Source organism: Mytilus galloprovincialis, chromosome 6, assembly GCF_965363235.1.
Source record: "Mytilus galloprovincialis chromosome 6, xbMytGall1.hap1.1, whole genome shotgun sequence".
NCBI classification, from domain to species: domain Eukaryota; kingdom Metazoa; phylum Mollusca; class Bivalvia; order Mytilida; family Mytilidae; genus Mytilus; species Mytilus galloprovincialis.
In genome coordinates, this window is record NC_134843.1 from 91,770,616 (window position 1) to 91,790,130 (window position 19,515).

Genomic DNA, 19,515 nt, shown 5'->3' on the forward strand with positions numbered 1-19,515 from the left:
ATATAAGAGATAGAGACTCAACATGAATGCAACCCCTTGTAATTTAGACAAAAAAACTATCATAAAAGTACTAAAAATTCTAAGCACGTCTCCTTCAGATAAAATCGGGGTATTTTCGTTTCTAAAATAGAATGCAAATGAAGTCAAATTGTACAAACTGCGCAGCTTTGTACATTCATGTTATTTATTTCCAGAAAAGAGGAAGATTTAATAGTTTTGTGCATTTCATAGAATTGTGCCTCTTACCTAGAAAAGTGCTATATTTTGTATATTGTGATAAAGCTTTATGCCAAATATAAAGAGACTACTCCTAGTAGTTCCTGACAAAACTGCAACTGAAATTTTGTGACGCTGACATGAACCAGTTAGTTATCCCTATGTCACTTCTGGGAGAACAGTGGACATAACAGTAATGTTAAGTTCCTCCTAAAAATCTCTCTCAATTTGAGGCTTGGGAATAAGATATGTAAAATACAGTTGGCCTATTACTACCAGCTGAGACAAACACAAATATTTCAAATTGCAATAAAATTTATTTCATAACCACATGTACTAACCAGATACTCTACAGGGCGCAGCTTTATACGACTGCAGCGGTCGAACTCTGAACAGTTGGGGCAAGTATGGACACAACATTTAGGCTTGATATAGCTCTGAATTTGGATTGTGATTAAATAGTTGACACAACAGAAGGGGTGTGGTCTAAGAACTTAAACTTAAAAACTTTAAAAAAAAAATTGACATTTACCTATTATGGTCCAATATCCAAAATCTAAATTCATGGTTAGATTCAGCATATCATAGAACCCCAAGAATTAAATTTTTGTTAAAATCAAACTAAGTTTAATTTTGGACCCTTTGGACCTTAATGTAAACCAATTTGAAAACAGGACCAAAAATTAAGAATCTAAATTCACTGTTAGATTTGGCATATCAAAGAACCCCAATAATTCATTTTTTTTTATGAAATCAAACAGTTTAATTTTGGACCCTTTTTGACCCCTTATTCCTAAACTGTTGGGACCAAAACTCCTAAAATCAATCCAAACCTTCCTTTTGTGGTCATTAATCTTGTGTTATAATTTCATAGATTTCTATTTACTTATACTAAAGTTATTGTGCAAAATCCAAGAAAAATGCTTTTTAGGCCCTGTTTGGCCCCTAATTACTAAACTGTTGGGACCAAAACTTCCAAAACCATTCCCAACCTTTCTTTTAAACCTTGTGTTTAAATTTCATAGATTTCTATTTACCTATACTAAAGTTATAGTGCGAAAACCAAATGTCTTTGGACGACGATGACGATGACAACGAAAACGTCATACCAATATTTTTCAATTTGTGCGGTTGTATAAAAACAAATATACACAGATAAATAGTTAAACTGTTGAGCAGACATACAATTACCCAGCCATGTCCACTTGTATTTTTGTCCTTCTGATGAGTTAAGCCTTTTTCAACTGATTTTTATAGTTCGTTCTTATGTTTGACTGTTATACCACTGTCCTAGGTTAGGGGGAGAGTTGGGATCCCGCTAACATGTTTAACCCTGCCACATCATTTATGTATGTGCCTGTCCCAAGTCAGGAGCCTGTAATTCAGTGGTAGTTGTCTGTTTATGTGCAACATATTTGTTTTTCGTTCATTTTTTATATACATAAGGCCGTTAGTTTTCTCATTTGAATTGTTTTACATTGTCTTATCGGGGCCTTTTATAGCTGACTATGCGGTATGTGATTTCCTCATTGTTGAAGGCCGTACAGTGACCTATAGTTGTTAATGTCTGTGGCATTTTGGTCTCTGAATTGTAGACAGTTGTCTCATTGGCAATCATACCATATCTTCATTTTTATATTGTCATTATAATGGTAAGATTTTACTGTTATATACATGTAATATTTTGGTGGTCTACCGTAAAGTAAAACGTGCAAAATGGTCTAAATACAAGTTTTTAGTCATGATTGAACATAATGAAGGTATTAGCAAAAAAGAGTAAAAGTTTGATAGATCTGAAAATATTTAACATAATAAAGTCATCAATATCTATTTAAACTAAATATTAAACAATTTTGCAGCATTAGAGTTGATTTTTTTTGGATAAAAACAAGCATTCTGTGAGTAATACATGGCAATACATAGTCCCCAACCCGTTACAAATTCATTGTAATGGAACAAAATTTTAATTTGATCTATAATTTGTCATGGTGTAAACTACAAAAAAATATCGAGACAAAATCTTCAAGAAAAACGAAAAAACTTGTTGAATTCTGACTATCTAAGTGAATTTTCTATGTCCAAAGACCACAACTCTGCACACAAATATCAGAGTGGAACAAAATTGAATCTTTCCGATTGAACAGAAATCTACTAATGAATAAGTATTTCATCAAAAATTTAATTCTAGAGAAAGGGCTTCAACTGAACAAAGAGAAAAACTTAAAGCGTGAATAATGAATTTGACCTGTAACTTGTCATAATAAATCAATAAACCAAATATCAAATCAAAATCTACAAACACAACAAAGTCTGATTTGCCGACCTGACAGATAGACAGACGGACAGACAGATAAACGGAGTGCAAACCTAAGTCCACTTAGACGTTAGCCGTTAAGGGACTAAAAATCAAAATCTCAAAGTATCAACAAACAGCAAAGAGATGCTCTTTGGAGAGGGAACATTCAAGATAATTTTGGAAAAGCTTTCGATTTTTGAAGAAGGGTCACCTCAAATGTCTTTCTTTTATCTTGATTTAATCTGAGATATAAATCAAAAAACTTTTATATGGCACATTATATATGCACATATAAACTTTTTGCGTAGATAAAAAAAAATGGCATTTTTTTACATACGCTCTAAAAGACACAACTTTCTAATCTAGACACTCAATGAGTGATTGCCTCTATAATTGGTTGCATTCCAATCAAAAGTTTCAAAGAGGAAGATTTTTTGAAGTACAAGTATGTTCACAACTCTGTTTCATATAACAAGCTTTTTTAAAGACTGTCATCAATTGAAAATATGTGAAAACCAGGTGCTCCGCAGGGCGCAGCTTTATACAACCGCAGTGGTTGGACCCTGAACAGTTCGGGCAAATTAAATATGGTCACAATGTTCAAGCTTGATGCTGTCTGAATTTGAATTGTGATCAAATTTTTGACAAAATAAAGGTTTTTGTTACAAAATAAATGTGGTCAAAGATCAACAAATCTATTTGCACAATACTGTGCAACTGAAGATTTCTTCTTAAAAATTTTCAAAATTTGAAATTTTCAAAATTTGGGAAAAAAAAAGAAATTCCTGAAAAAATTGTTAACAAATCCCCCCCCCAAAAAAAACACTCATTGAAACCCCCTTTAAGCAATAACCCTTAAATACAATCTTATCCTTTCCTTTTTAGTATAGAACCTTGTATTACAATTACAGGGAGATCCATATATTTAAACCCAAGTTATTGTTTGAAACCTAGAAACATGCTTCTTTTTGGCCCTTTTTTGGCCCCTTTTTCCTACATATTTTGGGCAATTAATCCAAAACTAAATCCCAGCCTCCCCTTTGTTATATGGAGCATTGTGGAACAATTTGAGAGAGATCCATACAATTACACACAAGTTATTGTCTTGAAACTAGAAAAATGCTTGTTTTGGCCCCTGTTTGGCCCTTAAATCCTAACTTTGAACCCATAACCTATTTAAATGAATCCAATCCTTCTACTTGTGGTTTTAAACACTGTGATACAATATCAGAGCAATTGAAATGCTTCTACACAAGTTATTTTCCTTAAACTATAAAATGCTTGTTTTGGGCCCCTTTTGGGTCCTTAATAACTAAACGGTTGGGACCATCATCCCCAAAATCTATCCAAACCTTCCTTTTGTGGTATTGAACCTTCTGAAAAAAAAAATAAAGATCTATACACTTAAACTAAAGTTATTGTCAGGATATAAGGCTACTTTAATCAGTTTAGTTAAAATATTAAGGGGCAAAAACTATTACAATTAGTGCATTTTATAGATATTAGGGAGCATTTTTTTTACCAATTTCCCAATATTTGCCAGGCTAAATTTTTTTTACTTGTCTTAGAACTGATAAGAACCTTTAAAAAAATCCTAAAAGTTGAAAAAAATAAATATGATCTTGAGAGAAAACACCTACTGAGTACATGTACTACATGCAAGTTATCTAATACATCTGTTGCACGCACCTCTCTGGCAACCTGCCAAAAGGTAAAAAAATGTCAAAATGCATTTTTTCTTTTTTTTTATAATGTTCTATGCAAACTATAACAAGATAATGCTATATTTAAGAGATATATCAATTATCCAGACCTTTAAAAAATACCTAAATATGGTGGTTTTTTTTTTTGCATTTTTTTTTAATAATTCCCAAATATGCAAATAAGGCTGTTAAATGGAAAATAGTGTGAATTAACAAAAAAAAATTGTTTATCTTAACTCCTAAATACCCAAAGATTTTGGAAATATATATAATGTTGCCAAGTTGTAACTACCAATTTGGACGAAATTTGAGATTTTGCATGGTTTTATGGCAGACTGGCTCTTAATATAATGTAATATCAGTATTTAGTTCAAATACAATCTTAAATCAATTCTCATTATATCTTACTCATTTAAATGTGACGTCATTTTTCATTTTTTGATGATCTGTTTTACAAATTCAAATGTGACGTCAAATTTTAGTCATTTTTTACAATTTCAAATGTGACGTCTCTTGGCTTTGAGGTTTTTACCTATTCGGATGTGTCTATTTTTTGTGTTGCATTTTGTCGGGTTATGTAATGTATTTCGGTTGTTACCTGTAATTAGTTAATACTTCAGTTTTATCATGTATATCTTTTGTTCAGTCATTTTATAAAATTTACTGATTGCAAAAGTATAAATTGTTCTAAATAATAGGGATGTTCGGGTACCTAACAGAAAATCCTGGTCGTTTTAGGCACAACTTTAATGAACGTTTGGTCCCCGATACTGTTCAACTTTGTACATGTTTCGGCTTTCAAACTTTTGTATCTTGGCGTCATTATTAAGTCTTGTGAGGACAAAATGCACTGCTGGCCTATTAAAATTTTAAACTTGTTGCCGTTTGTTAACTATTATTCGTGTGTTTCTTTGTGAATTGTGTTCTCCTTTTTATTGATATTGTAGTCCTGTTAAGTTGTGTTGTCATTTTAATGTTATATTTCACATGGCCATAAAAGAGGGAGGTTTGGCATGCCACAAAACCCGGTTCAACCCATCATTTCTAAAAAATGTCCTGTACCAAGTCAGGAATATGGCCATTGTTATATTATAGTTCGTTTTTGTGTGTTTTACATTTTAACATTGTGTTTCCGTTGTGTCGTTTGTTTTCTCTTATATTTGAGTGTGGATTCACATCACTATAAGACGTGTCACGGTACTTATCTATCCCAAATTCATGTATTTGGTTTTGCTGTTATATTTGTTATTCTCATATGATTTTGTCTAATGCTTAGTCCGTTTCTGTGTGTGTTACATTTTAATGTTGTGTCGTTGTTCTCCTCTTATATTTAATGCGTTTCCCTCAGTTTTAGTTTGTTACACCGATTTTGTTTTTTGTCCATGGATTTACGAGTTTTGAACAGCGGTATACTACTGTTGCCTTTTTTAGTTTGCTGTCTGCATTTGAGACTCCGTTTTGTTTTCAAAACCTGCTTGAAAAACTTAATCACATTGTGTATTACTTTAGACAAGTGGACAAAATTTAACGTTTTGCCTTGATAATGTTATCATGTTAAGGGTGTTAACGATTTATTCAGGTATATGTATATAATTATTCAAAGATACTGAAATATAGAAAACAAACTTTTGGATATGACCATGTTATTAGGTTTTTGGAGTGAATGAAAAATTAAAATCCTGTCTTCATGGAAAAATTCTCACTCCAAGATAGTAGTGTACGGGTAGATTTATCTCTCTTTGGTCAGATCAATTTTAAGGTACGGAAAATTATTTCATTGAAACTGACAAAAGCGTACACATGTCTCTATACTTTAAATACTTCCCTATACTGCTTTAATTCATCTAAAAATGTCTACATTGTTAATACTTTCAACAGAAATCGTTTTGCAGTTAATGGATATCATTGCTTATTAACATATAAAATTAAATCTGACTGAGTCCTTTAATCTTATTTCAAAAGATCTTGAAATGACTACAGTTTTTTTTCATACTAAAGATTTCCTAGTTAATTATATCACTTACCTAAAATCTACTTCAAGTTTCGAAAGACCATCATTTGTTATGAATTGTTTTGTGATTTGATTTTTTATTTTTATTTCTGTTTAAACGCCAATTTTAAGCAACGCGTTTAGGCAAGTTCGTGGCGGCCAGTTTTTATTGGTGGAGGAAGCCGGAGTGCCCGGAGATAACCCCCGACCTTCGATAGGAAGACTGACAATACAAGTCAATTAAAATTGCACCCGCATGAGCGGGGTTCGAATTCACAAACTCAGGGTTGACTGGCTAGTAATTACAGTAGTAACTTCTTAGACCACCCGGCCACCAAGGCCCCTAATTATGTTGTGTAAAGGATGTTTAAAATTAAATGTACATTGCAAAATTAATTTTAATTGATTCATACAAGGTACACCTTGTGATGAGTTTTATCCAAAAAATGCATTTTATTGACAGCATAGTATAATTGCAGGCATTTTCTGGTGGGCAATTCTCAGCTATGTGTAGTATCCGACGTATTTACATTGTACATTTTGAAAGTAGCATTCTATGTGCTTTTTAAACGAAAACAGGTGCCTGAATTAGTGAAGATAACGTCAACATAATAATACTAATATTGATTCCACTAGTTGATAAAATAATAAAGTGATTTCCTATTTACTGTGAGTCTTGATAGCTTGAGTATGTTTTTATTAGAGAAGTCGGCTCACCGTTTCTTCTTTTGGTGTTAATTTGCAAATTATAGTGTTCGAGGTTTATGTTTTACTTCTACCTGGATAGTAAATTCTTTTATCATCATAATAGTTTTTCATGAAGCATATGGTATGAGTGTCAATGAGACAACTCTCCATCAAAGTCACAATTTGTAAAAGTAAATTATATGTATATTTCAATAAACAAATATTGTTGTTCAGTATATCTCTTATAATTATTTCATATTCTTAAAGATAGGACCGTATTAGATCATAGTTTTTTAACACTACGTTTGCATAACTATCACACGAGCATAACCGTAGACGTGAATGTTATCTTTTAATCGATATTCCACATGGAAATGTAGGTGCTTAAGCAGTTTGAAGTTTTACTATTTTCTCAAAAGTTATATTATAGGTTATTTAGGACCGGTATAGTGTATTTGATGTTAAAGACACTCAACGTTCTGAAAAAAAGTTATCTGTTCAGTAATCTTTGATTGTGGGTACGTCGTGGTTTTTTGTTGTCGTGATACATATATTCCAACTTAACTGATGTTTATTTAAACCTCAATAAATTTGTCACATCCAAATATGTGAAGTTGATACCTGGTTTTATGTAATTTTTAATTACTTTACTAGATTGATGTAATCTTTTGACACAATGTCTTCTTAACTCTTTGTAATCTCTGCTTGGAAAAAAGTTTCAACCTAGAAAACAGGTTTCAACACACTTAAGAATTCATGGAATATTTATCCTTAAGTTTGTAGTACTGTTCACGAACTGGTTTAATTTATTCAATTTTTTTAAAGGCTACATGTAGGTATACTAATACCTTGAATGGTGTGCATAAGAACATTTAAGCAAAAAGAATTACCTATCATTTAATGTGTGAAAACAGAATTACATCACGTTTTGTACCTACACCTTTCCTGAGTAGGAATTGTTCTTTCCCGATTTTTTTTCGATCTTGGGTAACACTTTAACACCGCTGTTCAATAGTCATTAAACGATTTAACTGAAACAAATCCGGGTCATAAACTGAAACCGAGGAAAACACAAAACTATAAGAGGAAAATAACGGAACAACAGGAACACTGAATTGTTACAAATAGAGATGCAAAATTACATAGAAACAGATTTTTTTTATAACAACTGCCATATTCCAGACTAGGTATTGAACATTCAAAGAAAAATTGTTGGTTTGAATCTGGTTTTATAGCTAACAAAACCTCTCGCTTATAAGGAAAATACAGCTCACATGACAACACTACGTGACGGAAATACAGTACAGATAAACGCAAGAATGCTCAGAACAGAAAAATACATAAATAGATATAACTAATAGTACAATACAACATCATGCGGGGACAAATTTTGATATATGTTTTTCGTTCTTTATGAGTTAGCATTTCTGGATAATAAATGAATTGGAAACAGTGTTCAAAATACAGGATCTTATACTGTTATGTGATTATTAATAAGTGCACTTATCGCAGAGATTTAATGAGAAAGATTACTGGTACACATATACATGTATCCATTGGAGTTGTTGAAAACGTGAAACTTAGTACTTTTAATGATACCAAAGTCAAATATCTAAGAGTGTAGACAAAATGAACTTTAAACACGATGAAATTTTAAAATGTACATTGATTAAATACTTTTAAAATAACAATATCTTCTGAACAAAAAGATGCAGAAAATATCAAAGGAAGAATCAAGACTCACAAGTCAAGAAAAACTCGTGACAAAAAATTACGAAACGATGAACAGGCAAACGATTGTCTAGAACCAAACTTAAAATTGAAAGTGGGTAATCACAGGTGTCCGGGTTGAATTAACAGATCATACTCTACAGGAGACATCCATCTCGTTCCTCTTGGTAACAACAAATTTGTTATTAAGTCTCAGTTAGTAATTTCACAATCGAAAGCGTTGTGTTAATCTAACACGTTTCAACTGTAGGAACAGGTACAAATTGGAGACGCCAACATAACGTGCATAATGAGTTCAGTTGAAATAAGGTTCAGTACGATTGGTTGTTTATGCGTCTATCTTATATTTTAATTGCTGATTGTTTATTTAATGCTTAATTGTGCTTGATGGACCTTTGTTTCTATAAAAGGTAAAGGATTGCTTTGTGTTTCGATGTGTATTTCCCCGAATGTTTTTAAGTTTTGGGTCCAACTTAATAATTCAGAATTAATTTTGAGATATGGCAAATCCTTCGGTATGCTACTCAATTTCAATTTCATAATATCCTTTTCTTTGTTGAGTGTATGCTGCATGTTTTTCATCACGACAAATACTTGAGTTTCTGATGCAAACTCTTTTATTTTAGAAGACTGCTCTCTTATTTCCTTAACTTTCTTTTCTTTTTTAGTAAGTTCAGCTGTGCATTTATCAAGTTTTTCTCTTTCATTTTCAGTTTTCGCTGTAAGTTCGGACAATAACATTTCCTGTAATTGATCAAGTGTTTTGTCTATTTCTTCGCGTGTTTTATTGATTCTCTCCTTAATTTTGTGTTCTTCGTCATTGATTACTGTACCATTATCGTAACAACACACAATACCTTGTTCGATGTTTTTCAGTAAGTTCTTTATATCTTCATCGAGGTCAAATATTGCTGCTGAGTTCTTTGATCCTTTCGCAGCGTCTACTATTCCTATAATATTATCGCACTTACTATGATTTGACTGGATGCATTTCAAACAAAGAAGCTGATCATGTTGTTGACAAAAGCTTTCAAGTTTTTTGTTGTGTTCTGTGCAGGTCTGACATACAGAAATGTCGGAAATTTTAAGATGATCGGTCAAAGATATGATAGAGTGATTTCGGAGAATTTTAAAAGTTTGGTGATTTTTAATACATTCGTCACAAAACCCTTCATCACAATCATTACACCATAGTTCTGCAACTTGTATAACTCCACAATGCTGACAGGCTTCACACACTACTTTGGTAGGTTCAGCCATTTAAGTAACTTAACTGAAAAAAAAAATAAAGTTACTATAAATGAAGGCAACATTAGTATACCGCTGTTCAAAAGTGATAAATCGATCTAGAGGAAACAAATCAGGGTTACAAACTAAAACCGAATGACACACACCAGCTATACGAGGAAAACAACGAGGTGCATCAAAAAACAAAAGACAATGCAACATACATAGAAACTAACTATTAGATAACAACTGCCATATTTCTTATTTGGTACAGGTCATTTTAAGAAAAATATTGTAGGTTGGACCTGGTTTTGTGACTAGCCAAACCTCGCGCTTTATGATTATGTTAAATAAACTGTTAAAATGACATTACATGACAGGAATACAATACAAATAAATACATTCAGGACAAATAATACATACATAAATAATATAATAGTACATTTCGACATGTTAACAACAGAATAACAACGAATACCGAAAATTAATTATTTAACTTTTTTTTAAACAGCTACCAATTTAAACTCAATTTTTACACATCATTTAGAAATGAACGATCAGTTTTTAGATCACCCGTCAAAGTTCGTATATTTCACAAGAAGGAAGTAGAAATGTGTTCTAAAATGTTCTTGACGTTTGTTCTCATTTCTAATTTTCTGCAAACAAATAGTCTTCAGATGTTCCGAAAAACAAATATATGTATTCCATTTTTACATGAGCATGTATAAATTCTTATTCTATTTGAAAAAAAATAGTTTTACCTGTCTACTTCCGTCGTACATGTAGGTTGTGTATAATATGTAAACGTACAGTTGAGGTCCATTTCAACGTTCGCAATATGTGAAATCGAAACAAGATTTCAGTGTATTGGTGTTTTGTAAAAAATACAAACCAGATTTAATCCACCATTTTCGACATAAGGACGTGTCTGTACCAAGTAAGCAATACAACAGTTGTTTTCCATTCGCTAGAATTTTTTTTTATTTAGATTTTGTCATTTGATAAAAGGACTTTTCGTTTTGAATTGTCCTTGGACTTTGGCATTAGATATTGTTTTACTTTCTATAGATATCTGTAATATTTAACTATAACGACTATAACCTAGTATTGAGTGAAATATATATTTTCAATTCACAACTCCGATAATAAATAAAAGACACAAAACATATAACAAAAACACAAAACATATTAACGGAAGATTAAGGATTCTGTCAATCTTTAAATATTATTTGTAAATTTTAGTACAGAACACATTGCATCAGGTAGTAAATAAATATCGGGTAATGGTAATATTTATGGAGTTGTATTTTCCGGTCATACGCTTAATACGAGTCATGCATTGTCCATTTTCATTCATTTTGTAATGTTTAAATTGAATCTCAATGTGGGAAACGACACCACTTTTATTTGTTAATGGAGCACATCTTTATTTAATGTTGAAGTTGTGTTGCAACGATTCTACAGTTTGTATCGGACCATAACTGTAGCTACCTACATTATCGACTGCAGTTCAACGTAATAAAACAAATTTTAACAACTTTAAATGTTCAAAACAAGATTGATATCCACGTAGCTTGACAGGTTTTAAATAAGAGATGTATTAATACGCAAAACAATAGTAATTTAAACAAGAATAGCCATTTTGCCAATGCTTATATATGTAATAAAGAATAAATCATTTGTTTTAATCTGACTTTACTTTAACATAAATTGATTCAATGTTCATACCTCCTGCACAGCAAAATGGTTACTTAATTTGATTGTAGTCCCGGATGCAGTAATTTCTATTTTAGATTATATATCAAATCAGATATAAGTTTTTTAATATATTTCATATTTGTCAATATTTTTATTGTACAGGAATGTACTTGTATCAAAACATAATGTACCTGACAAATATCAAATTCATATGCGACCTCAGTTCCTATACATGTATATACGAAGTGAGAATATTCCATGGTCCATTGTCTACATAAGAAAATGTCTGTACCATGTCATGAATATGCCAGTTGGTATACATTCGTTTGATGTGTTTGAGCTTTTGATTTTGCCATTTGATAAGGTATTTTACGTTTTGAATTTTCCTCGTAGTTTTTTGGGGATTTTACTTTTTATATAGCATCTACATTCTAACCTAGAGTGTTTAAACGTTTACACAAATCACGTCCGAGCCAACGCTTAGAGATGAAAGAAAATTTTGAGTGTGCAAAAAGATAGATATCAAATTGTCAATTTTAATATTCAAAATTTGGAAATAGTATTTAAAAAGAATGTATATAATTTTTGTTTGGGGATTGATGAAAGTGCAAAAAAAAAAAAAAAAAAAAACGTAGATAAATATTTGTGCAACGATTCCGATAAAAGATAACTATATATGAATAAGATTGAATAACATCATATTGACAAATTTGGCGGCCCAACAAATAGCACTTTATGTGTTAAATAAGAGGATCAAATTGAATCATTTGGCAAGAAATAGCACGAATATATTTACTTGAAATTAATTCAGAAGTTTAGTCTACACATTCGCTACGACAAGCACTTAAATCATGATAACAAAGATGTGTTTTGAATGTTATATGAAAGTACAAATCCTTAAATTAAGTCTTACTTGGGTCCATTCCATGGCTAATTTGGGAATTCCAGATGAGTTTTTTTGGCGGACTCAAATTTCTTTAACCATGTCCTAGCAATATATCAAAAATGAATATAGACACTTGTGTTATGTTACATTACATATTTGATACCAAAACGCTTTTGCTTATTTCAGCATTGTATATACATGTTTTAATCTACCGATGTTTGTGAATAGATGTACTCCAGACGTATTGCTAGCTGCTGCCCAATGCAGACTTTCTTCAATGATAAAGTCAAACATGATAAGAAGGATAACTCAGTATTTTATAAACATTTTATATTTAAAAGTAAAGTTATCTTTCTTTGATAAATAATCTTCCAAGTGGGCTATACTACACATACGAAATAAGCCTCGCTAAATGAGATTTAAATGGATTTGTCTTCAACGTATTGTTTAAGAAATAATTCCTTCATGTCATGCTCTATGCTCATTTTAACATGGGTAGGCATTATATGTGTCGATATTTTACACTGAGCGTTAGCGAGGTGTAAAATGTGGTCAAATATAATGCCTACTCATGTTAAATGAGCATAGAGCATGACATGAATGAATTATTTCGATTCTAATAGGGAAAATACAGTATTTTTATAGGTCGAAGCGTACGAAATTACCGTAAAAATGTTTGGCTGTTCCCGTTCCCCTTCGAGGAGTCTGTGCATTGCATTTCATATTTGTTTAAAAACTACGAGCAGAGTAAATATATATTGTTTCATAAAAAAATATAACAAAAGTTTATGTTAGCTGCTTAAATATATATATTTTAAAGGATAACGATGGATATAACGTTAATATAAACAGTAAGTTCGTGCGCATGTGTCAAACATATGTTGTGCTCATTAGAACACGGCTTTGTTTACAAAGCGTAATAAGGACGTCATATTAGAATTAACTATAGTGAAAAATATAATCTACAAAATATACAGGGATGTGTTTAAATAAACAGATGTTGAAATTGAGAGTTATGTGTGGAAAATCATAAGGATCACAAGTCATATTTGTAAAAAGCCCACCAACGTTGATAAGTAATGACTTTAAGTCGTGGTATTATTATCATTATTATGTATTATTAAATGATATGAGCAAATAAGCCCTAATACGTAAAATCAGGATGTGCAATATTGAAAACGTTCCACTGTCGATATAAATCAAGATTTAATATTGCTCTTCGAACAGGGCCAATACGGAAAAACAGGGCCAATACAGAAAAATGCGGGGAAAAAAACGTATTTGCCCTAGAGCTAATACAAGACGTTCACTTACGGTTTTCAATTGTTCTTACGCCATCACTAAACTTTGGAAGTATCGTAATGCATAAAAACATTTGTATAATATTTTTTAAATTAAAATCATAAAATAAACAGGTAAAATGATGTACAATGTTTTGTTACGTCTTAAAATTTTGAAACGGAAAAACAGGGCCAATACAGACAAAAAGCGTAGGAAAAGCCGTAATGGCACTAGATTTCATACGGGACGTTCACTTCCGGTTTTTTATTCTCTTATAATCATTTAATAAAAGTGTTATGAACTGGTTGTTTCTGTATTGGCACTAGTATAGATTCTTAGGATCTCAAGGCCAATACAGCAAACCTTGAATCTATACCAGTGCCAATACAGAAACAGCCAGATAATAACACTATATTATTACTAGTATACAGTATTTATAACAGTGCGTTATACAATATTAAAATTACCCTTAGCGTTTTACAACATATATTAACAGTCGATACTACTGTATGGTGATCCTTCACGATACTACTGTATGGTGATCCTTCCTGACTAACCCTAAGATGGTAAGATAACCCATGAAAAGACTTTTGATATAGGTCGGTGTTGAGGGTATTTGTTGTGTTAAAAGTGGAAAATTAGATTAACCTATGTTAGAACTGAAACATGGGTTTGTATTACTATAAAGCTTGCACAAACGTTTTCGAGCTTTAAACCATAATGTCCATAACTTGATTCAACAAAACTATAAATTGGAAATTTTGCCTAAAGGACTTGTAATCTTTTTAATAGCACAAATATATAAATCTTATGAAATGGAAATTCACAGACAAAATGCATTAAACATTTGTGTATGTAAAATGTGTCGGTTCTTACATGTTGTTACATGTACATAAAAAAAAAATTTCCAACTGTCGAGAATTTTTTTTGAAAAAAAGGTCAGTGTCGCATTTTACCTTAGCATTAACCATGCTTTCCTTTTTTAGCTAAAGGACCCCTTAGCTGTATTTCGCAAAACTTTTAGGAATTTTTTGTACTCAATGCTCTTCATCTTCGTACTCTATTTGGCCTATTAAACGTCTTTTTTTCGAGCGTCACTGATGAGTCTTTTGTTTGTAGACGAAACGCGCATTTGGTGCAAATACAAAATTCAATCCTGGTTTCTATGATGAGTTTATTTTCGTATGCTTTTACATTACAGAAAAGTCTCGTCATTATTGTATAATGTGTTTTATACTGCAATTTTTTATAAAGCGGATTTCTATTTTCAGAACAAATATACACCGATACTCTTGATTTCGTCATATAAGCTACACTGTAAAATCATGAACACAGTGTGGCCAGTATTCATTTATGCACCTAGTATATACATTAAACCCGCTATTAATATGAAGTCCCTGAACAGTACATGAAAATAATCGGTTAAAGGCGTGCCCTCCCCCCCCCTTTCCCCTCTAGTCAAGTTATTTCTTCTAGCGTTTATTTTGGGGAATATAAGACTAAGAGGTCAAACATACTCGGCAATCGATCCAAGAGATACTAACCAAAGCGGCAAACAAACACTAGGGGAATCGTTATAACTCCCTAAAGGTTCGAGACCCGCTTCGTCGACAGGATAAGCGTCTCCTGAAATGTGTATATCACTTGTCATGCAAATCGGAAATCAGTCAAAGTGTCGCAACCGGGTATAAGACAGAATGATAAAAAAAAATATCTGGCTTTTCTAGAATTTATAGATTTACGACACTTTGAAACAAGTTATCAGTGCGTTGATACAGTGAAATGCGATTGATAGCAGAACATTATCAATATATCTGAAAGTGAACTGTAAGATTATGTTCGTCTTAGAAACAGTTCCGTATTTGTATGAAATCTGGTAATATAAGTATAAAATTCGGTCAGAAAATAGGGATATACAACTAATATAACTTTTGAAACACTGACTGCCTGTTGACATATTAATTTACATAACTGAACAAATAAGATGTCAATCATAAATCCAACATTTTGATGACATTATCCTTCGTGCATTTGTTGCTGGAATGAGTGTGGTTTTTCACAAAGTCAGATATTTCACAAGAAAAGGGTATCTACGATTCTTGTTTGTAGAAACATATTAGTTTACTGAGACAATGTATTCGATTTTCAATTGAAAAAAAATGATTGATCGTATAAAGCGAAATATGTACGTTTACATGCTTCATATTACTAAATAATTGTAAATAGTGCGAATGAAGATGTGTATAACTTTTAAAAGTCCAAATCTGATTTAATCTTAGAGTTGGATTCATTTCATTCTAGTATTTCTGTCCGCCATCTTTTAGTTGTCTATGTTGTGTTTTGTATACTATTATTTGTTTGTGTTGGTTTTTATTTTTGTCGTTGTCGCTGTTTTCTCCATTGATGACTTTGAATGTCCCTTTCGTATTGTTCGTCATTCTTCTACATGTACTACAGAAACAATGATTTAATTCGAACATCATAAAACAAAACTTAAAGCCAATTTTATACATTGTTTTTAAATGAACGAACTAATAAATATATATATATATAAATTCACCGTATACGTTTATTATTCATAATATAATAAATTCTGAGGTATTAAATCTGAAGATAAAACGTCATATAATAGGTTATTAATAACACATTGACAGGAATATCCAAGTAGGTAGAATACTATTAAACAAATATATCTCTCAGTTATCGTATAGGTATGTGAAATCCAATGAGACAGTGTGGAATTCATTTCTAAGACTCAAATACATCAAAGATATACTGCAAATGAAATAAAATCAAACGAGAATAGGCAGACCTGCTTAAGTTGGCTAAAACAAATATCTACCCGACATCAATAGAAGTACCTCTGGTGTACCTCTGGTAAACTGTACGGCATTACACACACATTTTATAATGTGGGTTTTTTTCATGCAAATAAGCATATAATATGATCTTAAACATTTTTTCATATAATGAACAATTCGTTATATTAACGGGTGAAAAATTACAATCTTGGAAAAAATCCTGTTTTAGTTCATTAAAACACCATAAGCTCACATTCCGCCAAGTTATTCTGTCATTTGTTTTTTTTTTTTCAGTCGGTGCAATATGGTTCCACACGTCTCAATAAAAGCCAAAGAAATGATACAAACTGCAATATTTGTTCATCAATAACCTAATTCTCCGTTTTAAATACATTCTTTCCTTGACTGATGATTTACGGGTAAAATTTGGTACTACATCATAGTAAACTATACTGTATTCCCTTTTACGTGCATTGATATACGATATTATAGTACAAGAATAAAGTAATCAATAACAATTTATTGTATAGGTGAATTTTTATTTACGCTGAACCGATTCTTAAAAGGTATTTTACATTTAAGTACAATGGTAGTAGATTTTGACAAGCAAATTGGTTTTTTTTCCTTTTAACCCGAAAGAGATATGGTAATAAAATGATAAATCACTATTCAATTAACGTTTTGCATTTGGTTAATATAAAATTAATTATAAATATTGAAAACGTGGTTGCTTAGCCTTGTCTTTAATCTGTTTCTAATGAGATGTAATCCGCTTCACGCCTTCTGTACATTTTAATAATATCAGTACGTTAACATACGACACAATTACAGTGATAGGGGTAAACGATCGTATATATAATAACGATCAAAGAAAAATTGAATAAATATCGCAGTGTGCTATAACGTCACTAGTGATCATCAGAAGCAAGGAAGCTTAATGACCACAATTCAACGATCTGTCGCAGTGGTTTCCCTGTAGCGACGTACCGGTTTAAATTAGAGACATTCGCACAAACTTAGTTAAGTGGATTATTTTTATAGGAAGGTAAAAATGACAACAAAAATTAATCTACATACATGTGTTATTTTTAGCATACATGGAAGAGGAAAGTATGTAGTTCTGATTTGAGAATTGATCTGATCGTATAAAAAGTATATTGATCTTTACCGACAGGTATTTTTTGTTTGTTATTTATACGGTGTTATAAAACTGTCTATTAATGTGAAATAAGATATGCAACGTCTGAAAAACCAATCAAAGCAAAATCATGCAAAGGTTCGGACTCAGTAACGACAATTTATTATTTAGTGAATACTTCTTTGAAATGGATGAATTCGAAACACAAGTTAGCTTATTCATTACAATAGCTATATTAGCTGCATTTGCTGGATCAAAGGCAATTTATGACCGGTACCGAAAATCCTTCACCAAAATTAAAGTTGTGGTTGTTGGCGCAGGACCAATAGGGTTAACGTCTGCCATTATCGCACTAAGATCAACAAAAGTTTCAAAAATTACGATTTTTGAGGAAAAGGAACGCAACGAACTTATCTATACTTCGTATCAAATAAGTTTTGATGATCAGAGTATTCAATTCTTGAAAAGTCTTGGAGTAGATTTTGATAATATTGAAGGTTGTTGGAAAGGGAACTATTTCCAGACAAACGCAGGTGTCTATATGCAATACATTTTAGAGAAATTAAAACTATCATCAAATAAAACAGCATGCGACATTCATTTTAAAACACGGGTAAGTACTGCATTGTATTATATTGAAGAAATTATCTATAAGTTGTGCTGTAATATAAATGTTGCTATCCGGTACCATTTCCATACTTGAAAACTGGAAACTGGCATTCATTAACTTCAGCAAGGCAAAATGTCAAAATTTCGGGGCAAAAATTTGTACCAAAAAAGTCTTTTGATACAACATACATGTACTTGTTTTATGTCATCCATAAACGTATTTCCTCGTGTAAGTTATTGAGAAATGTAAAAATATACGTATGTAAACAATTCAACTACACGACATTTTAAATTGGTTCATAGTGAAAACGGAAAAGAAAGTCCGGAAACTTTTACCAAAACTTCCGATTTAAATGTATTACTGAGGATGTTAAACTCATTTTATAACATGTAAATATAAACTGTTGCATCGAGTCTGAATTATTTGTTGGTTACCTAGGAATGTTTAATGCATAACAACTTTTAATGAGAATTCAATATGTATCACTTAATCTGCATATAATGAGATTTTACAACATGAATGTAAATAAATTACAGACGTAATACAACCCTTAGAAATGGTGGTCATGATTAAGAAAAAGTTCAAATATAATTAATCATTAGTACAGTGTGATTCAATCTTTTTAAACTTTACATAGCGTAAGAATAGTAAAACCTAGACTTTGTGAATCTGTTCATTTCCTCTTGAATATAACTAAACTGTAAGATGCCAACGGGGTTATTGTCCAGAACATACAACGATAGCCACCTGACATTTTCCCATTTAAAAGTAAACCCAATACTTCGCAGAACTGACACGCATGGCTATCTATACACGATGTACAAATACACATCAAGATCTGGTCAGAATTCGGACATTTAAATCATATATCTTATGTAGAAGTCAACGCTCTGTGTACGTTAAAATACTATGCACCGTCCAGCTCTTTTAAGTTTCATAGGGAACGTGTTGCATAACAAGTTTTTATTTATCCTACATAGCTTCTTTCTAAGGGGGGGGGGGGGGGGGGGCTAGGATGAACAATTTTGTCCTGCATTTTCTTTTTAGTTGTAATCTCTGTCCTGCCTTTTTATTTTTCACTCCAATCGGTCCTGCTTTTTTTTTTTAGTTTATCCTGCCTTTTTTTACATAAATTGTCATCCTGACTTTTTTTTTTTTGCAATTGTCTCATCCTGCCTTTTTTTTTTACTCAAAACTCCTGTCCTGCCTATTTTTTTCAAATTTCATCCTAGTCTAGAAGTAGTATTTCTA

The 19,515-nt window shown here is 31.7% G+C and overlaps 1 protein-coding gene across 2 annotated transcripts in view; it reads left to right on the forward strand.

Moving 5' to 3' along the window:
* LOC143080706 (uncharacterized) overlaps nt 1-19,515 on the forward strand; it is a 100,041-nt gene that overhangs the window by 46,144 nt on the left and 34,382 nt on the right. Inside the window, exon 1 of one of the 2 annotated variants that reach the window (XM_076256700.1) lies at nt 17,568-18,267. The exons of the other annotated variant lie outside the window; for it this stretch is intronic. Within the exon in view, the coding sequence (XP_076112815.1) occupies nt 17,785-18,267 (483 nt within the window). The 5' untranslated portion in view covers nt 17,568-17,784. Of the gene's footprint in view, nt 1-17,567; nt 18,268-19,515 lie in introns of those variants that run through there. 2 annotated transcript variants of the gene reach the window in all.